Source organism: Sceloporus occidentalis, unplaced genomic scaffold (assembly GCF_023333645.1).
Source record: "Sceloporus occidentalis isolate IW3139 unplaced genomic scaffold, rSceOcc1.0.p SCAF_2, whole genome shotgun sequence".
NCBI lineage: Eukaryota > Metazoa > Chordata > Lepidosauria > Squamata > Phrynosomatidae > Sceloporus > Sceloporus occidentalis.
In genome coordinates this window covers 56,325,103-56,344,133 of record NW_028316982.1, presented here as the reverse complement: position 1 = coordinate 56,344,133, position 19,031 = coordinate 56,325,103, and the positions used below count along the sequence as shown (strand labels likewise).

The 19,031-nt window shown below is 38.3% G+C and overlaps 1 protein-coding gene across 2 annotated transcripts in view; it reads left to right on the top strand.

The window, feature by feature from the left end:
- Nucleotides 1–19,031, top strand: part of WDR33 (WD repeat domain 33) — an 83,027-nt gene that overhangs the window by 1,894 nt on the left and 62,102 nt on the right. For both annotated transcript variants that reach the window (XM_089509547.1, XM_089509546.1), the window contains exons 2-6: nucleotides 14,269–14,485; nucleotides 16,229–16,297; nucleotides 17,009–17,113; nucleotides 17,621–17,716; nucleotides 18,647–18,798. In XM_089509547.1, the coding sequence (XP_089365673.1) occupies nucleotides 14,282–14,485; nucleotides 16,229–16,297; nucleotides 17,009–17,113; nucleotides 17,621–17,716; nucleotides 18,647–18,798 (626 nt within the window). In that variant the 5' untranslated portion in view covers nucleotides 14,269–14,281. The remainder of the gene's footprint in view (nucleotides 1–14,268; nucleotides 14,486–16,228; nucleotides 16,298–17,008; nucleotides 17,114–17,620; nucleotides 17,717–18,646; nucleotides 18,799–19,031) is intronic.

Sequence of the window (19,031 nt, the reverse complement as noted above, 5' to 3'; positions counted from 1 at the left end):
TCTTGGGAATTGTAGTTTATTGTGGCACCAGAGCTCTCTGACAGAGAAGGCTAAATGTCTCTCAAAACCACATTTCCCAGGATTCCCTGGCATTGAGCCAGGGCAGTCAAAGTGGTCTCAAACTGGATTATTGCTCCAGTGTGTTTTGGACCTAAGTTACACTTGCTGTGAATAAAGGTAACAAATACAGTGCACTTGCTACAAGTGTAAATAATCAATGAGATTGACTTCTGAGTTAATAATATATTCAGGAACATACTGTTAGTGGCATTTTTGTTTATACAGCTTGTTTGTTTAACCAGAAGCAAATCGTGCATATTTTTCCATTGGAAGAAATTGTTAGGAAAAATGCTAGTATTTCTTTGTCAAATTTGTCACTTCTGTATTTTAAAATTGTAGAACAATACTGTAATTGATAAATCCAAGGGAAGTTCCAGAAAAGATGGCAAGGAAAGTGTGGTTCAGATCACAGATTGGTAGTTCTTTGGTGATAATATTGCTGTGTACAACAAATACACTCCAGTTTATTAAAGACGAAATGATACTTATCTAAAGTTGTCAAAGGGCACAAAATAAATATTGTTCAGTGTGTGAGTAGTACCTCATTCCTTATATGTAAAATACTATTGTATCTTCCACATGGTTTTAGAAGTCAGGTGGATGTGCTCCTTTAATGCTACAGATTTCTTTTTTTTCCATTGTGTGCTTATGAATTCAAGGATTTTAAAAATATTCTAATTAATGTCATCTTTGGTGTTTATCTAAGGCACAAAGCACATTTTTAAATAGAGACATCTGGATAAGTACTGCAGTTTGGTTACAAAATCATAAAATTGATCTTGAAGTAAAAGATTCCTGAATGAATACTAAATATGTAATGTTTGCTTCCTTTAATATTCTTCATAGTAAACACCTTGTTTATATATATATATATATATATATATATATATGGTACTGTTTCAGGTAAAACAATTCAAGATTTTGTTTGAATTTTTTTAAGCAGTACTTAATTTCTTAAGTATGCAGATTTGGTTATCCTTTGCAATAATCACATGTGTATTATATTACACTAGTTTATTTATACCTTGCCTTTTTACCACAGGATTAGTTTCAGCTTGTTAAAATTCTTGCAAAAGAATACATACACTCTTATTTTTCCCTCTTGAAAACTGATTGTCAGTTCACTTCTATTGATTACTGGAGCAGTTTCCTACAAACAAAGCTACACACAAAGGAAAAGGATATTTGGTAAAATTATTTCTTAGTTCCTAATGCTGAAAAAAATTGGTGATGATAAGATACCACAGTAATGGGTGCTTTCTTTAGTTAACTTTAGAAAAGATGTCATGCACCAAATTCAAGCTTACTAAGCTCTGCTAATGAAAGGGTGAGCAACTATCAGGAGGTTAGTAGAAGGCTTCGTTCTCAGTGCCCCAAACCTGAAATGTTTGGGGAGCTGAAAATAATAACTTGAGTCCTAAAATAGCTTATAAACAATCCACTCAAGTACTGGTTGTTCTGTCACATTTTTTTGCCTCCCTCTCCCCTTTCCTATGCCTTTACAGGCCTCTTCTCACACTAGGATGTGTTGGGACCTCAAGGTTTAATAAGGGTTTGTTTGCGCTGTTTGCCTGTGGGTCATTTCCTACTTATGAAGATTCTAAGGAGTTTTCTTGGCAAGTTTGTTGGGAGTAGGTTTGCCATTGCCTTCCCCTGATGCTGAGAGCGTGTGATTTGCCCAAGGTCACGCAGTGGGTTTCATGGCCAAGCTGGGAATCGAACCCTGGTCTTCAGAGTTGTAGTCAAACCACTATGCCATGAATAGTTGCACTTAGTCTATCTCTTTGCTGATAGAAGGAAGAAACAGCATTTTTTCCCCAGTTGAAGTCACCTCTCATCAACCCACTGGAACAGATTTTTAGAAGAATGTATGGAGAGGTGTTTTAGCAAAATGGCCTTTCCTTGTCCCCATCTCAAATACAAGATCTTTTCTCACATGATCTTTGGATCCAGTGCTCTCCTAGGGTCCTAGATGAACACACTTTAACCTAGCTGATGTGGTAATTTTTCCTCTAGGGTGCCCTGGAACTCATACTATAGTTGTGCAATTGTTTCTTTTTTAAGTAGATATTCATCTGGGACCAGCAGCTATGGACCAACACTTTAAGTAGCTCTGCTATAGATACTTTCATTGTCTTTTCTATTGAGTGAGTGGGCAGTAGATTGCATGTGAGCAACATGTGATCAATAAAGAGGTCTCTGGGCTCCTCTACACTAAGAGTATATACCAGACCACATTCTCAAACCAACTACTGTTTTAAACTGTTAGTCTGGATTAAGAGAACTCAAGGTTTATTCAAGATGCCTCTAGTTCTCTTGGCTGTCAGGACATCTGGATTGGATCCAATTCAGTCCAATCCAGTTGTTCAGACAGCAAATGCAGTGTCATCTCCCTTACCCAGCATTGAGCAGGGAAGGGGAGGGATCCTCCTCGGAGCAGTCACCACCTAACCAGCTAAGCCTGGCTATCTCGAGGATGGGGTAAAGTGACCTCCTTGTTGATCACATGGGGGGAGGGCTGTTTGATTTTCCTTGTAGCATAGAAAGATATAAATTTTATGTAAACTGAAAGTTTTGCCTTATATTTGTACAAGGACAGTCATTATCTGCTAGCATTCTTATTCAGGTGGCAAGGTTCTGCTTTTTCTCTCAGTTAGTTTTATGTATCTACAGTCAGCCCTCCATATCCACTGATTCCTTATCCATGGATTCAAGTGTCCATGGCTTGAAAATGTTTTTTAAAAAAAATATAAATCCCAAAAAACAAACATTGATTTTGCCATTTTATATAAGAGACACCATTTTACTATCCCATTATATTTAATGGAACATGAACTTCCACAAATTTGGATATTCAATTTGGTCCTGGAACCAAACCCCAGCGAATATCAAGGATCCACTGTATTCCTATATATTGTTCTTTTGTGGACAAGTTTTCTGGTTTGCTTAATCTTTCAAGGCCATTTACTTCTCCCTATTGCTTTTGTGAGAAGCTACTTTCAAAGCTTCTGAAATAAAACTCATCTCTTCTTCTGAATTTTGAGAATAAAGGGAAAGCTAGCAAACTAATGTGTTTCCCTGTAGTATGACCTGGCCATGTATTAATTCAGCTATTTTTTTATATTCCAGGTTGAAAAGGTTTTAAAACCAAATATTTCACTCCCCGCCCATTCATTATGAGAATTATTAACTGGAACCGTGGCTTCTGCAGAGAAATTGGCATTCTAGTTAGCCTCAAAGGAGCCTGCTTCAGAGTAAGAAGGAAGCCATGGAAGTTACACTCTACAGAGATCTAGCATTAGTTTGACTTCTAATTGGAAATTGTATGTCTCTACTGAAGATTTACATTCTGAAGCTAGATTAGCTTGATTACATGCTGTGTCGTACAAACATTTTGCCAAAGCTTGACCTGCTTAATTTACCTTTTGTGTTCCATAGAAAGGTTACACACTAAAATATACAGGGAAATTGTACCCTAAACATGCAGCTCTCAGACAAAGACAGGAATGGATAATATCCAAATCGTATTTCACAGTATTTTGTGAAACATGAGTAGGATTTTTAGCTTTAGGTAGCTAAATCAGAATGAGACCTAATCTTTGATAGTAAGGAGCCACCCAGTTGGGTCAGAAAAAGTATGGCTTTTCACTGTGTCCAAGAGGAAGGAATTGTTAAAAAGTACGCATATTGTGTATTTTTAATTTGTAAAATCAAATCTTGTGCAAACATGATAGGTTCACACATCCTCCCTGCTACACTCTTCCACAACTTTGCAAATTCTGCTCCAGAAGGCTACAATATTACATAAATTGTATTATGGTTTGTATTGCAGTGTTATTTGTTAAGTGAGGTAAAGACAGTATGTGAAGGCTGATTGATAGGTGTGCAGTGTTTATTAGAGGAAATTTTCATGTGGATGGTGATTGAGAGAATGAATTGAAATGATGTGAAATGATTAAAGGTGAGCTGATTGGTAGAAACTAGGGGCTTAAGAAGACAGATAGGAAGTCAGATAAAAATGACTTCTGTAGAAAGTATGTGCTATTTGTGAGACGAAAGATAGAGACAATGAGGGAAGATTGTGTAGTTAAGAATTTAATTCATGGTGTTATGCTAATAATGATATGAGTTACTGTGCTGTGGTAAGGAATGGATATAAAACATCAGTTCCATTCAGTAAAATTATGATTTGTATAAATAATTACTACCTGGTTTCTACTACCAGAATTATAAAGAAACAGAATTTAGAAGCCTGTAGCCCTCCAGATGTTGTAGAATGACAGCTCCAAGCATTTCTTTCTATTGGTCATATTGGTTTGGGCTACCGTTCATCATCTGAAGTGTCACACAGTTCCCCCACCTTGACTATAAGAGTAGGCTTTATACAGAAATATTGGTAGTGAATCGAGTAAAGGTCCTGTTGTTAGCAGGACCTTTGGAAGAGTTCAGGAAATGCTTTTGAATTTGCTGTTGTGTGAGACAAGGGAAGTGCCTAAGTTAGCGATTCATACTGGGATCTCTGCAAGACTCTCAGAAGCAGATTTGAGGGGAGAGAAGAGGAATAATTTAAACATTGCAGTGGTCTTCTGTGGTCTTCAGTTCTTTTTTGTAGTATCCCATTCAAACATCCTCAAACAACATTTGGTAGATCCTCAGTATATATTCTTAGAGTGACGGCTGATGTTTTAACTTAAATTCCATAATAGTGAAATAACTGCTTTGCATTGCAAACTAGAGATCATACATAGTGATTTCAATTTCATTTTGGTGGAAATGTTTCTTTTATTAAGCTTTTTCATACAGTTTTGTGCCACAAACATGCAATTTTGCTAAATCAAAATATGTATACAAAAATAATGTCCCCCAAAACCTGAGTTGATTTATATATGGGTCAGTACAGTAATACTTCATGAAAAACGGTGGCAGCAGCTTTTTGAATTTGTCTACTACAGCAGAGAGAGCAGAGGGGGGTCCTAAAAGACACCCCCACTCCCCACACACCGTGACAGGGAAATCCCAAAGAGCTGGGGGTGGGGCAGGGCAGAGGAGGTGTTAGCACATCTACAGAAGGTTCTTCCCAGATGAGATTCTTCCCTGCAAGAGCAGGGAAATCCTGAAAATCCTAGACATTCAAAAAGGCTTTCTCTTTAGAGAAGTACCTTAACTTTTGTCAAAAAAGGAACCATTCCCTTCTCTGAGTAGAGTGTCAAAAGGTTCCCTTCCATCCTTCTTGTTCCAGGGGCAAAAGGACTTGGCCGCTTCCTGCCAAAGCTGGGCAGCAGGAAAACACTTGGCAGGGACCCCTTCCCCACTGCCTGTCTGCTGACCCCTCACTTTCGTGGTGCACCTGCCACCGCTGAAAAGAGGGTGCTGCTGTTGGGCTCCAGGTGATTCTCAGGGGCCACCACTGCTGCCACCTCCACTTCCCCTGGTTCTAATTGCCACTTGAAGAAGGGAGGGAGGGAAGTCATATCATTGGGATGCAGTGGAGGGCATAGAGATTTTTTTTTTAAATGCCTGCTTTGGGGAGAGAGAGAGAGAGAGAGAGAGAGAGAGAGACCTTTGATGATGACCCCTGAAAATGACTTTAAAACTGGAAGAGAGAGATTCTAAAAGACGATGCTCTCCCTAGATGGATCCCTGTGGGATTTCCTTACAGGGAGAGTGGAGGGAGTTCTCTATCTCTTTTAAACAACCCTACATCTATCTTTCTGTCTGCATATTTGTCAATTCTTGCTCATGTATATGATTTCACCCTTGGAGATTAGAACAATGGCTGCTTTATTATACTTCCACCAACTCTAAAGCAACAATTCCCACCACCGCCATTTGTGTTGGGACACTGTCAGCCTCAGAGGGTGGCAATGGCAAACCCCCTCTGAGGAAACTTTCCAAGAAAACCCTCTGATAGGGTTGCTTTAGGGTCACCATGAGTCAGAAACAACTTGAAGGCACACAACAACAAAAAAAACTTTTTGTACAAAGTAAAGGTGTTTTTTTTTAAAGACTAGTAATTGGGCTTCCCTCCCCAGAAGGAGGAGGTGGCAGCAGCGTGGTGGTGGTGGTGCAGCTGCAGGAAAAGAAAGCAGTGATGGAGGAGGAAGAAAGAGAGAGAACTAAAGTCAAGAGCTTAGTCCCTGGCTGGGCAGGGCTGGATCAATGCAATGTTTTAGAATGAGGAAATGGAGTGATGCTATTTTTTTTTTTAATTCCAGCTTGGGAGAGTGAGGAAGAAGAGCAGTCTTTCATAGTGACACTTGAAGATGATTTTAAAAATGGTTAATCCCTGTTTTTTCTACCGCATTATTATTATTATTAGATATACAGGCACATACATGCAAATCTGCCCTATCTCACTTTAGCATGATGCAGATGTTAACATCCCAGGCTCAATGTCATCAACAAAAGGTGGGGAGGGGAAGCGAGTGAGTGAGTGAAGCTAGTCAAAAATCTGTCCTTGGGTCACACTTTTGGCTTGATCTTCTTCTTTTTATTCTGAAAGTTGCACACAACAGCAATGGGAGCCAAACAAACCACAAAGGGTTGTTCTTTCTCCCTCTCATTCTGTTTTTTCTCTCCTTCACATGTCACCACACACTGGGTTTTTGTTTCCCCTAGCAAATGATCAAGAGGAAGCCACTGTATATCTTCCCACCCCCAAAGCACAATTTTGCAGCTGTGTGCTTCCATTTCCCCCCCTACCAAGCAACTCTGGGAGGCAACTTCGATCCACACCCTGTGCCCACCTTTGGTGGCCTGGTGATTGACCAAGTGAAGGAGTGACTGCCCTCCCTCCCTCCGACAAAGAGGCCCTTGAGAAGGTGGCTATGATGATGGCCTCACAGACATGCCTGGCGTCCTGCAACATCAGTGGTGTCATGGATCACCATGGAGGTGAGGCGTCAGTAGGTGATGGAGCAGGGGTCCTTACCAGGCCAGACTGTCTGCCTAGCCTTTTGTCCTTGGAGGGCCTCCTGGGAACGTAACATGGGGAGAGGAGCCTTTCACCACTCTATTCAGAGAAGGGTATGGCTCCTTTTTGGGGCTACCTCTCTGAGAGGAATAATGACAGTCCTTTTTGAATGCCTGGGCGGGAAATTATGGCAGCAGTGGCTGGACACCTGAGGTGGCACTGATGCTTTCACTCTCAGGAATGTAATGGAGGAGTCCTGTGCTAAGTGTCACCCTTGACTTACCTACAGATCATATCAAAACTGCTTGGGGGGAAATGGTTGGAAGTTGGCAATGGACGACCTCCAGATGGCTAGAGAGGCATCCTATCTACACTTTTTCTAGGTCCTCCAGTGCGATTCTTTGTCTTAGAATCGCTGTTCAATACTGTCCTTCGTTTTCATCCTATGCAGTATGATGTATGCAGTATCATATGCACAGGAGAATGCCTCCCCTTTGGGTACGAGTGTCCTATTGTGTTCAGTTTATTTTGGAGAAGTTAATGAAAATAAAGATGTACTTTTTCCCATCCAAGTTCAATCCTTGGGTTAGAAGCCCTTGTCTTACTAAATGTGCATAGACATGTTCTGTAACATGATGTTAAACTATAGTTTGTTGTTCTAAATACCAAACTACCCTCACACACTGAATCACAAAACACAGCAAATGCATCATCATAGTCAATTATTATAAATATTTAAATAAATAAATAAATACAATAGTTAAAATATTAAACATAAGAATAAAGCTGAAGAATGACACCAAGTCAATAACCATTCTAAAATATGACTTGGAAAACATTCCAGCAGAATTCAAAGGAAGTGTGAAAAACAGATTTGCACCATTTGGTTGACCAAGAATCAGAGGTCAGGGACACAGTCAAAGAAGTATGCAGAAATACAATACTTCTTGCCAAAAAGAAGGAGATGAAACAATGGAGGACAGATGGAGCACTTCAAGGATGAGAAGCAGTGCAAAGGGAGACAGAAGCAAAATCGGAATCATGTATGCTACTATCCATTGATTAGTGATCAAAGACAAAGAATTACTACAACAATCAATGCAAAGAAATAGAAGCTGACAACAAAAAAGGAAGCACAAGAGAACTGTTCCACAAGATTAGGGATTCAAAGAGAAATTCAAACCAGAAAGGGAACATAATATACAACAATGGAAACAATACACAGAAGGATTATATAAAAAATGTGAAAGGATAAATGACACATGGAAAGAAGAGACTTATGAGCTGAAGGAGAGGGAGACCACATGCCAGATGGATGGACTCGACCAGAGACCACATGGGACTGAGCCTGCAGGAAATGAGCAGAGCAGTGATGATGATGTTTATAGTGGAGGACAAGATGTCATGTAGATGTCTTCCCCACAGGCATTTCGAACATATGGTGACCTATAAGTTTTCTTGGCAAGATTTTTTCAGAGAATCTTTGCCTTCCTCTGAGGCTAGGAGAATCTGACTTTTTCCAGGTGGATTTCCATGGCTGAGCAGGGATTTGAACCCTGATCTCCAGAGTCGTTTTCCAACACTCGGCTGTGGAAACCCATTGGGCAAGCACTCAACCCTCCCCCACCCACCCCATACCCCCAAAAACATGATAGGATCACCTTGAGGTCACCATGTTGGAAACTAGTTAAAGGCACACAACAACAAAGTCCACTATGGTGTCAACCAGACATAAAGCAGTAATTTACATTTTTTTAAAAAATTGAAGAAAGTGAAAAAAACAAGACCAGGCATTACAATGACGTCATAGTGAATGTCAGTGCAGCGCAGGCTCTCTGATGTAGAGGAAAGAGATATTTTTCCTAATGTGCCAGCAACCAGTAGCATGTTTGTGCCCATTGGCTACATTTGCTTCTTTCTGTGTTGTGCACATACATTTGACAACCAATCACTCAAACATCAGGCCACCACTTTTAGTAACACTGCTTTACATAGTTTTATTAACAATGTGGGTGGATAGGTATATTAACATCTTGTCTTAAAGCCCCTCCCCCCCCCGGGCTTTCATGTGTTCAATACATAGCATGAAGTCTAGGAGAACTTGGGAAGATGTTGCAAGTATAAAAATAGCAAGCACATTTCTGGACCTGTTACTGGATGTACATATAACAAGCACATGCACCTGGATCTTGATTGTGTATTTGAAGGCCCCCTGTGCTTTGCCCTTTGCATGCAAACAATGAATCCAATTAAAACATATTTTTCATAAGAAGGATTATTAATTGAATTTTAATTTGTGTCCCAGTTCTTCTCTGATTTCCCCTGGAGTGATTTGTAACAATAACATTCACAATCCAATTAAAACTTTACAATTTAAGAACTAAAATCATGGGAAGAAATTATGGATGAAGGAGAGAAGACAAGTTTAAAAAAAAAAAAGAATTGTAAAATAATAAAAAAAGTAGAAGCTAGAAACAAAATAAATTATCCAGAAAGAAAGAAAAACAAACCACCCACAAAAAAAGGAATACTCCATTGATATTAACTGATGCATTCTGAGGTAAGGGCATCTCTGAGTTATCCAGGAGCAAACATATAATCTGTTCCGTCTTACAGGCCCTGTGTTACCACTGTGACAGGATACTAGAGCTAACTAGAAGCTATTGCAGATAGCTTATCTGTTCTTTCTCTTAGTTTCCTTACATGGAGTAGTTGTTTTGTTAGGTAGAATAGACATAATTAACAATAATGATTCAATAAGAATCTGAAATGTATATTGAAAAAAATCCATACATTGATTTATTCAAGCATTGTTAAACAATAAGCATTTAAACAAAATAACTTTTGGTGTGATTACATATTACTCTAATAGGGTACTATTGACTTGTGGCATGCCTTGTTGTATGCCTTAAAGTTGTTTTCAACCTATGGTGGCCCTATCATGGAGTTTGCTTTGCAATATTTCTTCATTACCTTTGCTGTCCTCTGAGACTGAGAGAGTATGGCTTGCCCAAAGTCACCCAGAGGGTTTCCATGACGTAGTGGGGATTCAAACGCTGGTCTCCAGAGTTGTAATCCAGCGCTCAGATCACTACACCACATAGGCTCTCACATGGACAAGGTAGTAATTGCCTTTGAATGTGAAGAGCCTTCCCTAGTGTATGTGAGAGATCAGTAACAATCATTGTAACTATTTCACAAGGGAGCACAAGTTATTATGGGAAAACATGCCGTGATAATTGCAGTGTTGCATTCTAATGAATGTTGAGAAACTGGCAATAAAGTAGACACATTCAGTGGGTTTTTCTTGGCTGAAACTAGTACAGTGCACTCACATTATATGCGGCTTTCAGCATATGCTGAAAGCCACGCGGGGAGGAAGGGATGGCGCATTCCATAGGGACGAATGGGGTGTGCACCTGTGGCATGCATGCGCGCTGCTGCATGCACAAGCCCCATTCATTTAAATGGGGCTCGAATGTAGGCATTTTTTGTTTTACGTGGGGGAGTCTGGAATGGATCCCCGTGTAAACAAAGGGCGCACTGTATAATATTCATCAAACTTGACTGTCTCAGCTCAACAGGTAATGAAAATGGAGCATATTCCATGACTAGTGGAAAGAAATAAACTCTATTGGAAAGTAGATGAATGAACAAACTGCATATCATGCATAGTTCACTGAGTGTGCTTAAAATAACTGCATCAGCAACTTACATTGCCTTTTCCTCATTGTTTGGACAAACAATTCTACTTTTAAAATTCCACATAAATTTGTTTAAATGCAATATTTAACTCATCTTAAGTGTTGTTTATTTGAAATAAGTTACTTTAGTTAACATACTTAGTGGTTGTTGCAACATTTTAAAAATGTGGTTAGTAAATATAAGTCAAATAAGTCAACAATGCTCTAACAGAGCACAGTATTTTTAGGGCGCTGATTTTTTCCCTATAAATTTCCCCAGTTTGAATATTTCCAGAAATCTCACCTTAAAGGCAAGCCTCAAAAACAAAGCCATCTTCCTTTCAGGTCTGAACCAGGAAACAAATGGTTTTTAGTCAAACCAAAATATGAAGCCATGGCTTAAAGTTCTTTCCCATATCTTGGCTTGTTTAGAAGTTATTAAAAATAGTTTCCTACTTTGGGCATAAAAACAAGTTACAGTTAACTGGCGGGAGGAGCAAAGCAACTGCATATTGCTGTATGAAACTTGTTAATATCTCAGCTTGTTAATTGAAATGTGGTCATCTGAATGCTGCTACATGTTGGGAGGCTTTGTGAGGGAAATCATAACCATTTTAGCAGCATGGTGCTGTTATTATTTATTTAAAGGTAAAGGTAAAGATTTCCCTTGACCAGATTGTCTAGTATTTACCCCCACATTTGTATGACACATTTTGGCTCTTAAATGGCCCAATTTTCCAACTCATGTTTGCCTTAACAATACATGTCTACTTAGAACTGCCACTGATTTCGGTGACATTGCAAGCAAGGAGAGAACTGGGACAATTATGAGTTGGAAGAGACTACAAGGGCCACCCAGTGCAACCCTTGCCATGTAGTAACACAAAGCACTTCTGACAGAGGGCCATCCAGCCTTTGTTTAAAAACCTCCAAAGAAGGAGACTCCACCACACCTAATGTTTAGGTGGACTTGTTTTTCCTTTAGTATGAATCCATGACTCCATGTCCTAGTCTCTGAAGTAACAAAAAATAATCTTGCTCTTTCTTCCATATGAGATTAGTCTCAGAGTTTATCTGGAATGCTAGGTTTATTGTTCTCTGTTTAATATACAAAATAAGGGTAGTATAAGCCAAAATCTAGTGAATAAGCTTATAGTTTGTGCCATGTATAAATATAGTATTCATTTGGAGATGCCTGTGGAGGCCAGCATTATTTTGGTATTAATTTAAAAAACATACAAACTTCAGAGGTTTTACATTCTTATGGTGTATAGGTGGTTAATTTCTATGATTGATTTCTGCATACATTTTACAGTAAGCCTTGTGTCTGCTCAGTTAATTTTTGATATGCCACCTCTTAGACAGCTCCAGTCCTTGAACAGCTAGGCAAAAGGCATTCCTTCCCTTTTGCTTCAGCAGGAAAATTTTGTAAGCAAAGTTCATCTCATGGCAACTCTGAATCCAGGCCAGTGACATTGTATATATTGTGATTTAAATAAAATACAAGAAATGTGAACACTTTAGAGTAAGCATTTATGTGCAGTTCTGTTGATGAAAAATACGCAAATACTCTTAATGCTTAGGTTCTCAAATGGTGCCCCCCCCATGGGTGTGTGACAGTTTCTCAAGGGTGGCACCAACCTCTGATGCATGTTAACTCACCTTCTAAAGAGAAGAAGTGCTGGGGGTGCTTTTTCAGCATCTCCTTCAGGTCAGACTGTGTGGCAGTCAGTTAGAGGAAAAGAAGAATGAGAGGGGAGAGCAAATTTCATTGCCCTCCTCCTTTCCTTTGCTCATTCCAAAGGCAAAATCCCATGGCTGGTGCGGTTTCTGTCTTTGGAAAGAGGAAGTTAACCCCCTGTCCTTTCACTTTAATCTTTGAAAGGCAAAATCCTATGTACTACCTTGAGCAGGAGGGGTCTCTGACATGTACATGTAGATGTAAAGGGGGGCCCAGAGGGAAAAAGTTCAAGAACCACTTCTCTAATAGTAAAATAGAGCCCAAAATTGATACTCTGGGCCTCACACAAGTAAAGTAAAATCCTTAAAAGCCCAAGGAAGATGAAATGTTTGGTTTATTAATGGATAGTAATTAATATAAATGCAGTAGGCCCTCTGTATCCATGGATTTTTAATTTATGGATTCAAGCATCCACAGCATGAAAATTATACACACACACACACACACACACACACAACCCAAAACAAACCTTGATTTTGCCATTTTTTATAAGGGACACCATTTTACTTTCCTGTTGTATTTAATAGGACTTGAACATCCATGGATTTGGTATCCACAGGGGAGTCCTGGAACCGAACTCCAGTGGATACCAGGGGCTCACTATAATAAGGAGTTGGTTATTTCATCTGACTTTAGTGTAACCAAGCACTTAACTTTATGCAACTTCTAGAGCAAAGGTGGGCAAAGCATAGCCTGCTGGCCACCTGCAGCACCCCTGGAGCCATCAGGAATCAAACAAATATCTTACCTGAATTTTGTTTGCTGCAAAATGCCCCAAAATAATATCTGTTGCATGTAGAGGGTATTTCCACATGTTTGGAGCCTCCCAGACCTCCAGCAGTCAAGATGAAATGTTGCTCATTTTTGAAAAAGACTTTATTTTATCCTCATACTGTCAAATATTATGTACGAGGCCAGAAAGATCCATAAGCATGATCCTTTCCCCCACAGAAAATAATTGAAAAGAAAAAGGGCAGTCGTAGGTCTCTTGGAGAGATAATGCACCTAGTCTACCATAGGTGCCCATCTCTGCTGAAGAGATTACTTTTTCAGAAGTGAGCAACAGTTACTCAGCTTTGATGAAAAAAATGTAGTAGAAAGTCTGTATATTATAATCATTCTGTAATTGAATACAGTATATTTGTAATATGCTTAATACTAGCACAGATGTTATTTTCAATGGCTCTGTCACAATTGATATTAATAGAAAAACAGAAATACCGTATGTACATTTCTGGCAGCTAAATTACTGAGTACAGCCTGTACTAGACATTTAGAAGCAACGTGAGGAACAATGTGTGCATACACTAAAAATGACAGGAACCTAGCAAGAATGAGAGAGGAGGAATTTAGTGAATTAGAGGGAATAAAGAGAAGCTAATGAGAAGTAAAATTTAAAGAGCAGTTACCCAACAGTGTACAGGATATCAATGTGATCTTAAAATACCATAGTAGAGATATTTAGACTGAAAGGACTCTTAGGTGTATGAGTAAGACAAACTTTTTCTCTTAAGTACCCATGGGCCATATTTTAAAAGAATTTATATGGTAAATTCTTGCAAGTGTTTTATGTTTTGGCATTTATACTTGGGTCCAAAATACACTGCAGAAATAATCACACCTGAGACTCCTTTGACTATCCTGGCTCAATACTATGGAGTTCTGGGAACTGTAGTTTTGTGAGACCTTTTGCCTTCTCTGTCAGAGAGCTCTGGTGCCACCACAAACTACAATTCCCAGGATTATCTAACACTGAGCTAGGCCAGTTAAAGTGGTCTCAAACTGGATTATTTCTTCAGTGTATTTTGGACCTTGAAGCTTTATTCTTAATTCTCTATTTTGCTAATTTGTTTAAACATTTAATATTACAGTGCAAAAGTCACCATGGCCACAGAGATTGGCTCACCACCACGGTTTTTCCATATGCCGAGGTTTCAACACCAAGCTCCTCGGCAGCTATTCTATAAGAGACCTGATTTTGCTCAGCAGCAAGCAATGCAGCAGCTCACCTTTGATGGAAAACGTATGAGAAAAGCTGTGAACCGGAAAACTATAGACTATAATCCTTCTGTAATCAAATATTTGGAGGTATGTTCTTCTTTCTGTCTGTAATTTGTCTGTAAAAAACATAGATGTTTTAGAGGAACAATGCAAGTTTGAAATGCTATTATTGAGACTGGCTGTGGGGAAAATATAGAGGCCATGGAAAAGTAGTCTTTTTGTCAGATTTGAGCTTACAGGGCATTCATTACTTGTTTTAGAGAGTAATCATTCTACCTGGAGGTTTCTGGAAGGGCAATTCTCTGCATACATGCAGAAATATATGATTTCTGAAAAATTTGAAGACATGAGGAAAACCTTCCCTCACACACACTGTTTTGGGAAGAAACAGAAACTGTTTGGAAAAAAGGAAAAATGCAATATTATTTCCTCCCTTTTTAAAGTCTGAAAGATGTTTTGGTACTTTAGGAACATAAAATTCGTTACATATAACTTTGGCATAGAATTATGATTGATATATTAAAAATACAATTTATTCAAAATATAATCGCAAATTAACGTTTTTATTTTTATTTTTTGCTACAAATGGAGCCACAAAGTCCTGAATTTTATGAAACACATAAACTATAAGGAACCTCTGTGGTTTGCCAGTCTGAAGAGTAGGCAAAAAACAAAAACAGAACAAAGCAGCATTAGTAAATCAGAGAAAATTATTTTGTCCCCAGTAGTTCTGTATAACATCAAGCAGACATAATGCACTCATTTTCATAAAATGAACAGAGAAAAGGAAACCAAGATCAGCTATTATAGTGATCAGGTGTTTTGCACAGTCTTATATAAAAGTGTTACATTTTTTTGGAAATAATTTTGGGGCAGTAAATATGTGAACACACCTTGTCTTAAACATTTTTGTTACCATATGAAATGAAAATGTTTTATAATCCATTTTCCCAATTTTTCTGCAGAAATGCTTCAGAAAAAAATGTCTTGTCCCAGTTTTTCTGTTCCCCCTCATTCCTTCACATCTCTACTTATATACTCTTATTTTTGTTTGCAAATGCAGTTTCATTTGCTGCTGTGCTGCCAGAACTTAATAGTATAGTTCCACATTCAACTATGATAACAAGCTGGGATGGTGGGACACAAGCCACCTGTTATCCTCCCATGTCTTAGAGGGTATTTCCAGTTCTGTATGTAAGAATGGACTTTATTTCCCTGGTGCATAGCTCAGACTTGTCACTTGATTCTTCAGGGGAGGCTAGTTTGGCAATTGACTCTTGGGGAAATGCTCCTGGGAAAGGTTTTTAACAGAGTGGTGTAGTACTTTTTATTGATGTGTTTCAAATTGTTTCTTAAAACACTACTGAATTAATTAAAACATAATTTTAAAATGGTGTTATAACATAACTTTTTAAACATAATTTTTCATTTGTTTTTATCAGCTTTACTGTTAACTGTCATCAAGTTGACTTTGATGTTTGGCAACCCTATGAATGAGTCAAGACGCCCTGGTGTCAACAGCCCTGCTCAGATCTTGCACATTCTGGGCTGTAATTTCCTCGAATGGGTGTATCCATCCATAATGTGCTGTTTTCTTGCTGGCTTATGCTTTACTAAGCAGTTACATTATCAGATTTTATCAAGTTACATTATATCTAACACAAGGTTTTCACAGTTAAGTGGAAAAATGTGTTACACTTTCTCTGCTCTACACATAGCACTTGCTTGGAGGGGCAGCAAGGCTGACACAATTTCTCAAAATTGCTCTATGCTATACAATATTCTGTAGCCAATAATGCTAATCAAAATGTTTTTTCTTCTTCTTTCCAGAATAGAGTATGGCAAAGAGACCAACAGGATATGCGGGCAATTCAGCCTGATGCAGGGTATTATAATGATGTACGTATATATTTCCATTTGTCTTGTGGAGCTCTAATAATAGATCTCCTCAAACAGTGCATAATTTGTTATAATTTCCAAATAGTCAATTTAATTTATGCCTACTCCCATGTCATCCATTTCCCCATGCTTTCTTACTTAGATTGTAAGCCCAGGGACAGGCCCTGCCACATTACCTGTTTTTTCAGCTGCTATATTAGCTTTTTTGGCTAAAGGGCTGGGCATAATTACTTAAAGAAAGATTTTTTTTCTAAAAGAGATATAGACATACAAATATATTTGAAAGAAGTGGGCAGTATCTTGCAATGTGCTGAGCTGGCTAATGCCCTAGGGTTGGATTCAAAGATCCAGTATATCAGCAAGAGGCACTTTTGCTTGTGCATTGTTATCAAGAATTCATTCAGCCTGTGTCCTTATCAAAAACTGCTCTGGGAGATTCTGAGCTGGAGGTATGGAATGGTATGGTTTGGAATGGTATGCGGAATGGAGGTATTGACAGTACACTAGCCTCTGCTGTGAAAGCAAAAATTCTTTGTTTCCACTGTGGGATCTCTAGATCCATGGTCTATGTAGAATTACTGAGGTGCTTGGTATGCTCAGTTATATAGTATAATATTGCCACAAAAGTTAAGTTTATTGGGCTTAACCCTTTGGGAACAAAAGCTTACCATTTTTTTTTTAACTGCAAGGCAATTCTTTTCTCTTTTCTAGCTGGTACCACCTATAGGAATGTTGAACAATCCTATGAATGCTGTGACAACAAAATTTGTTAGGACATCTACCAACAAAGTGAAATGCCCGGTCTTTGTTGTAAGGGTAAGTATGGATCTGGATCCAGTGATATCATCCTGTTTATGGAAGCAGTTCTTTCAGTGGAACCAGGAACACAGTGGTTCCCCTTTCCTGTTGATTCCTCTGTGCACTTCCAAAATCTGTTGTGGAGGTGGAAATACCCCCTAGAGCTGGTTACAAGTGGAAGAAGGGTTAGAAATGTTTTTTTGTACTAGTGGAACTATGCTAGGATACTCAGTTTAATTGCTTAGAATTCACTACATCAAAATTACTTTTCCAAAAAGTAGCCTGTTTTATGTGACCCAGTGATGGTGCAAAGTAATTTGCTACCAGTATTGTATAGAGTGGACAAAACATACATCCAATAGTAAGGAAAGAGTGTGAAAATACTTGGGTTTTATTTCACATTGTTTAGAGAGAGAAAAAAGTCTGGCAACTAACATGTTGTCTATCATTGCAATAAATTCCACAGTAGTGGCAGAGTAACGTTTTATGCTCTAATATGATTTTAATTCATATTTGTTCTTATAGTGGACACCTGAAGGAAGGCGCTTGGTTACTGGAGCTTCAAGTGGAGAATTCACTCTATGGAATGGGCTTACTTTCAATTTTGAAACAATATTACAAGTAAGTCTGTATAGAAATTGTTTGAGTCATAGTTTTTTCATCTTATCTATTTTATTACCATTGAAAGAGGAGGAAGAACTGTACTGGTAATCAAAACTATTTCAAGCTTTGTATTTTGTTTTTGGTTGTTCGGGGCAATTTATTTAAGTCATTGCATTTCCTTTCTCTAATAAGAGATCATCATCCAATCTGTTTAAAGAGCAGTTGGTGATATTAAAAGCATATTTGTGAACAAACTGACTACTCTCCAAAATAATTGGTTATTTAAAGGATCATATTCTCCCTTACAAACCAGCCCTGAGATCTTCTGAGGAGGCCCTTCTTTCTGTTCCACTACTCTCTCATGTATATCTGGCAGGAACATGGAGAAGACCTTTTCAATGGCTGCCATCAGGCTCTAGAACTTCCTTCACAGAGAATTTAGACTGACACTCTCCCTACTTTCTTTTGACAGACAAGCGAAGACTTTCTATTCCTATATTATTTAATGAATAATGATATAAGGCCCATCTTACACAACGCCCTTAATATTGCTAATCACTGTGCTAGTGTTTCTGTGTTTTTTAATATATGTTTTAACCTAGGTTTAATTTTTTATGATACAGTAATTCAGTTTTTAAACATTTTTATTTCATGGATTTTTAGCAATGTTTTTAAATTGTTGTAAGCTGCTTTAAACCCCAATCTGGGGAGAAGGCAGGATATAAATATAATAATGAACAATATTACTTATTTTAGTGTCATTAAAGCTGTAATAATAGTCTCCATGAAAGTAATTTATGCATTTACATATAAAGCCCAATTTCCTTTCTACAACTGCCTAAATTGCTTTTTATGAAGAGTTTTTTTTAAAAAAATTTGAGTGAGGCAGTCATTTTTCAGTGACTTTGAACATATTCACTGAAAGCTCTTTTCTTTTTGATTTTTCAGGCTCATGATAGTCCTGTAAGAGCTATGACTTGGTCACACAATGACATGTGGATGTTGACCGCAGACCATGGGGGATATGTAAAGTACTGGCAGTCCAACATGAACAACGTCAAGATGTTCCAGGCACATAAGGAGGCGATTAGAGAGGCCAGGTTTATACACAATATACCATTTTCTGTAGTTCCTATTTTCATGGGTACATTGTTCTTTAAGTGTATTCTAGGTACCAACATGCATGGGTATTACCAGATTCTGGAAAATGTTCTGCACCAGATGAACATATTTTCCTTTGTTTCCACAATTTCACAGATTTGCTGGTATTTCTCTGAAATAGTGTTGTCCCAATATTTGCCTCTGCAATATGTTAGAGATGTATTTGTCTGCC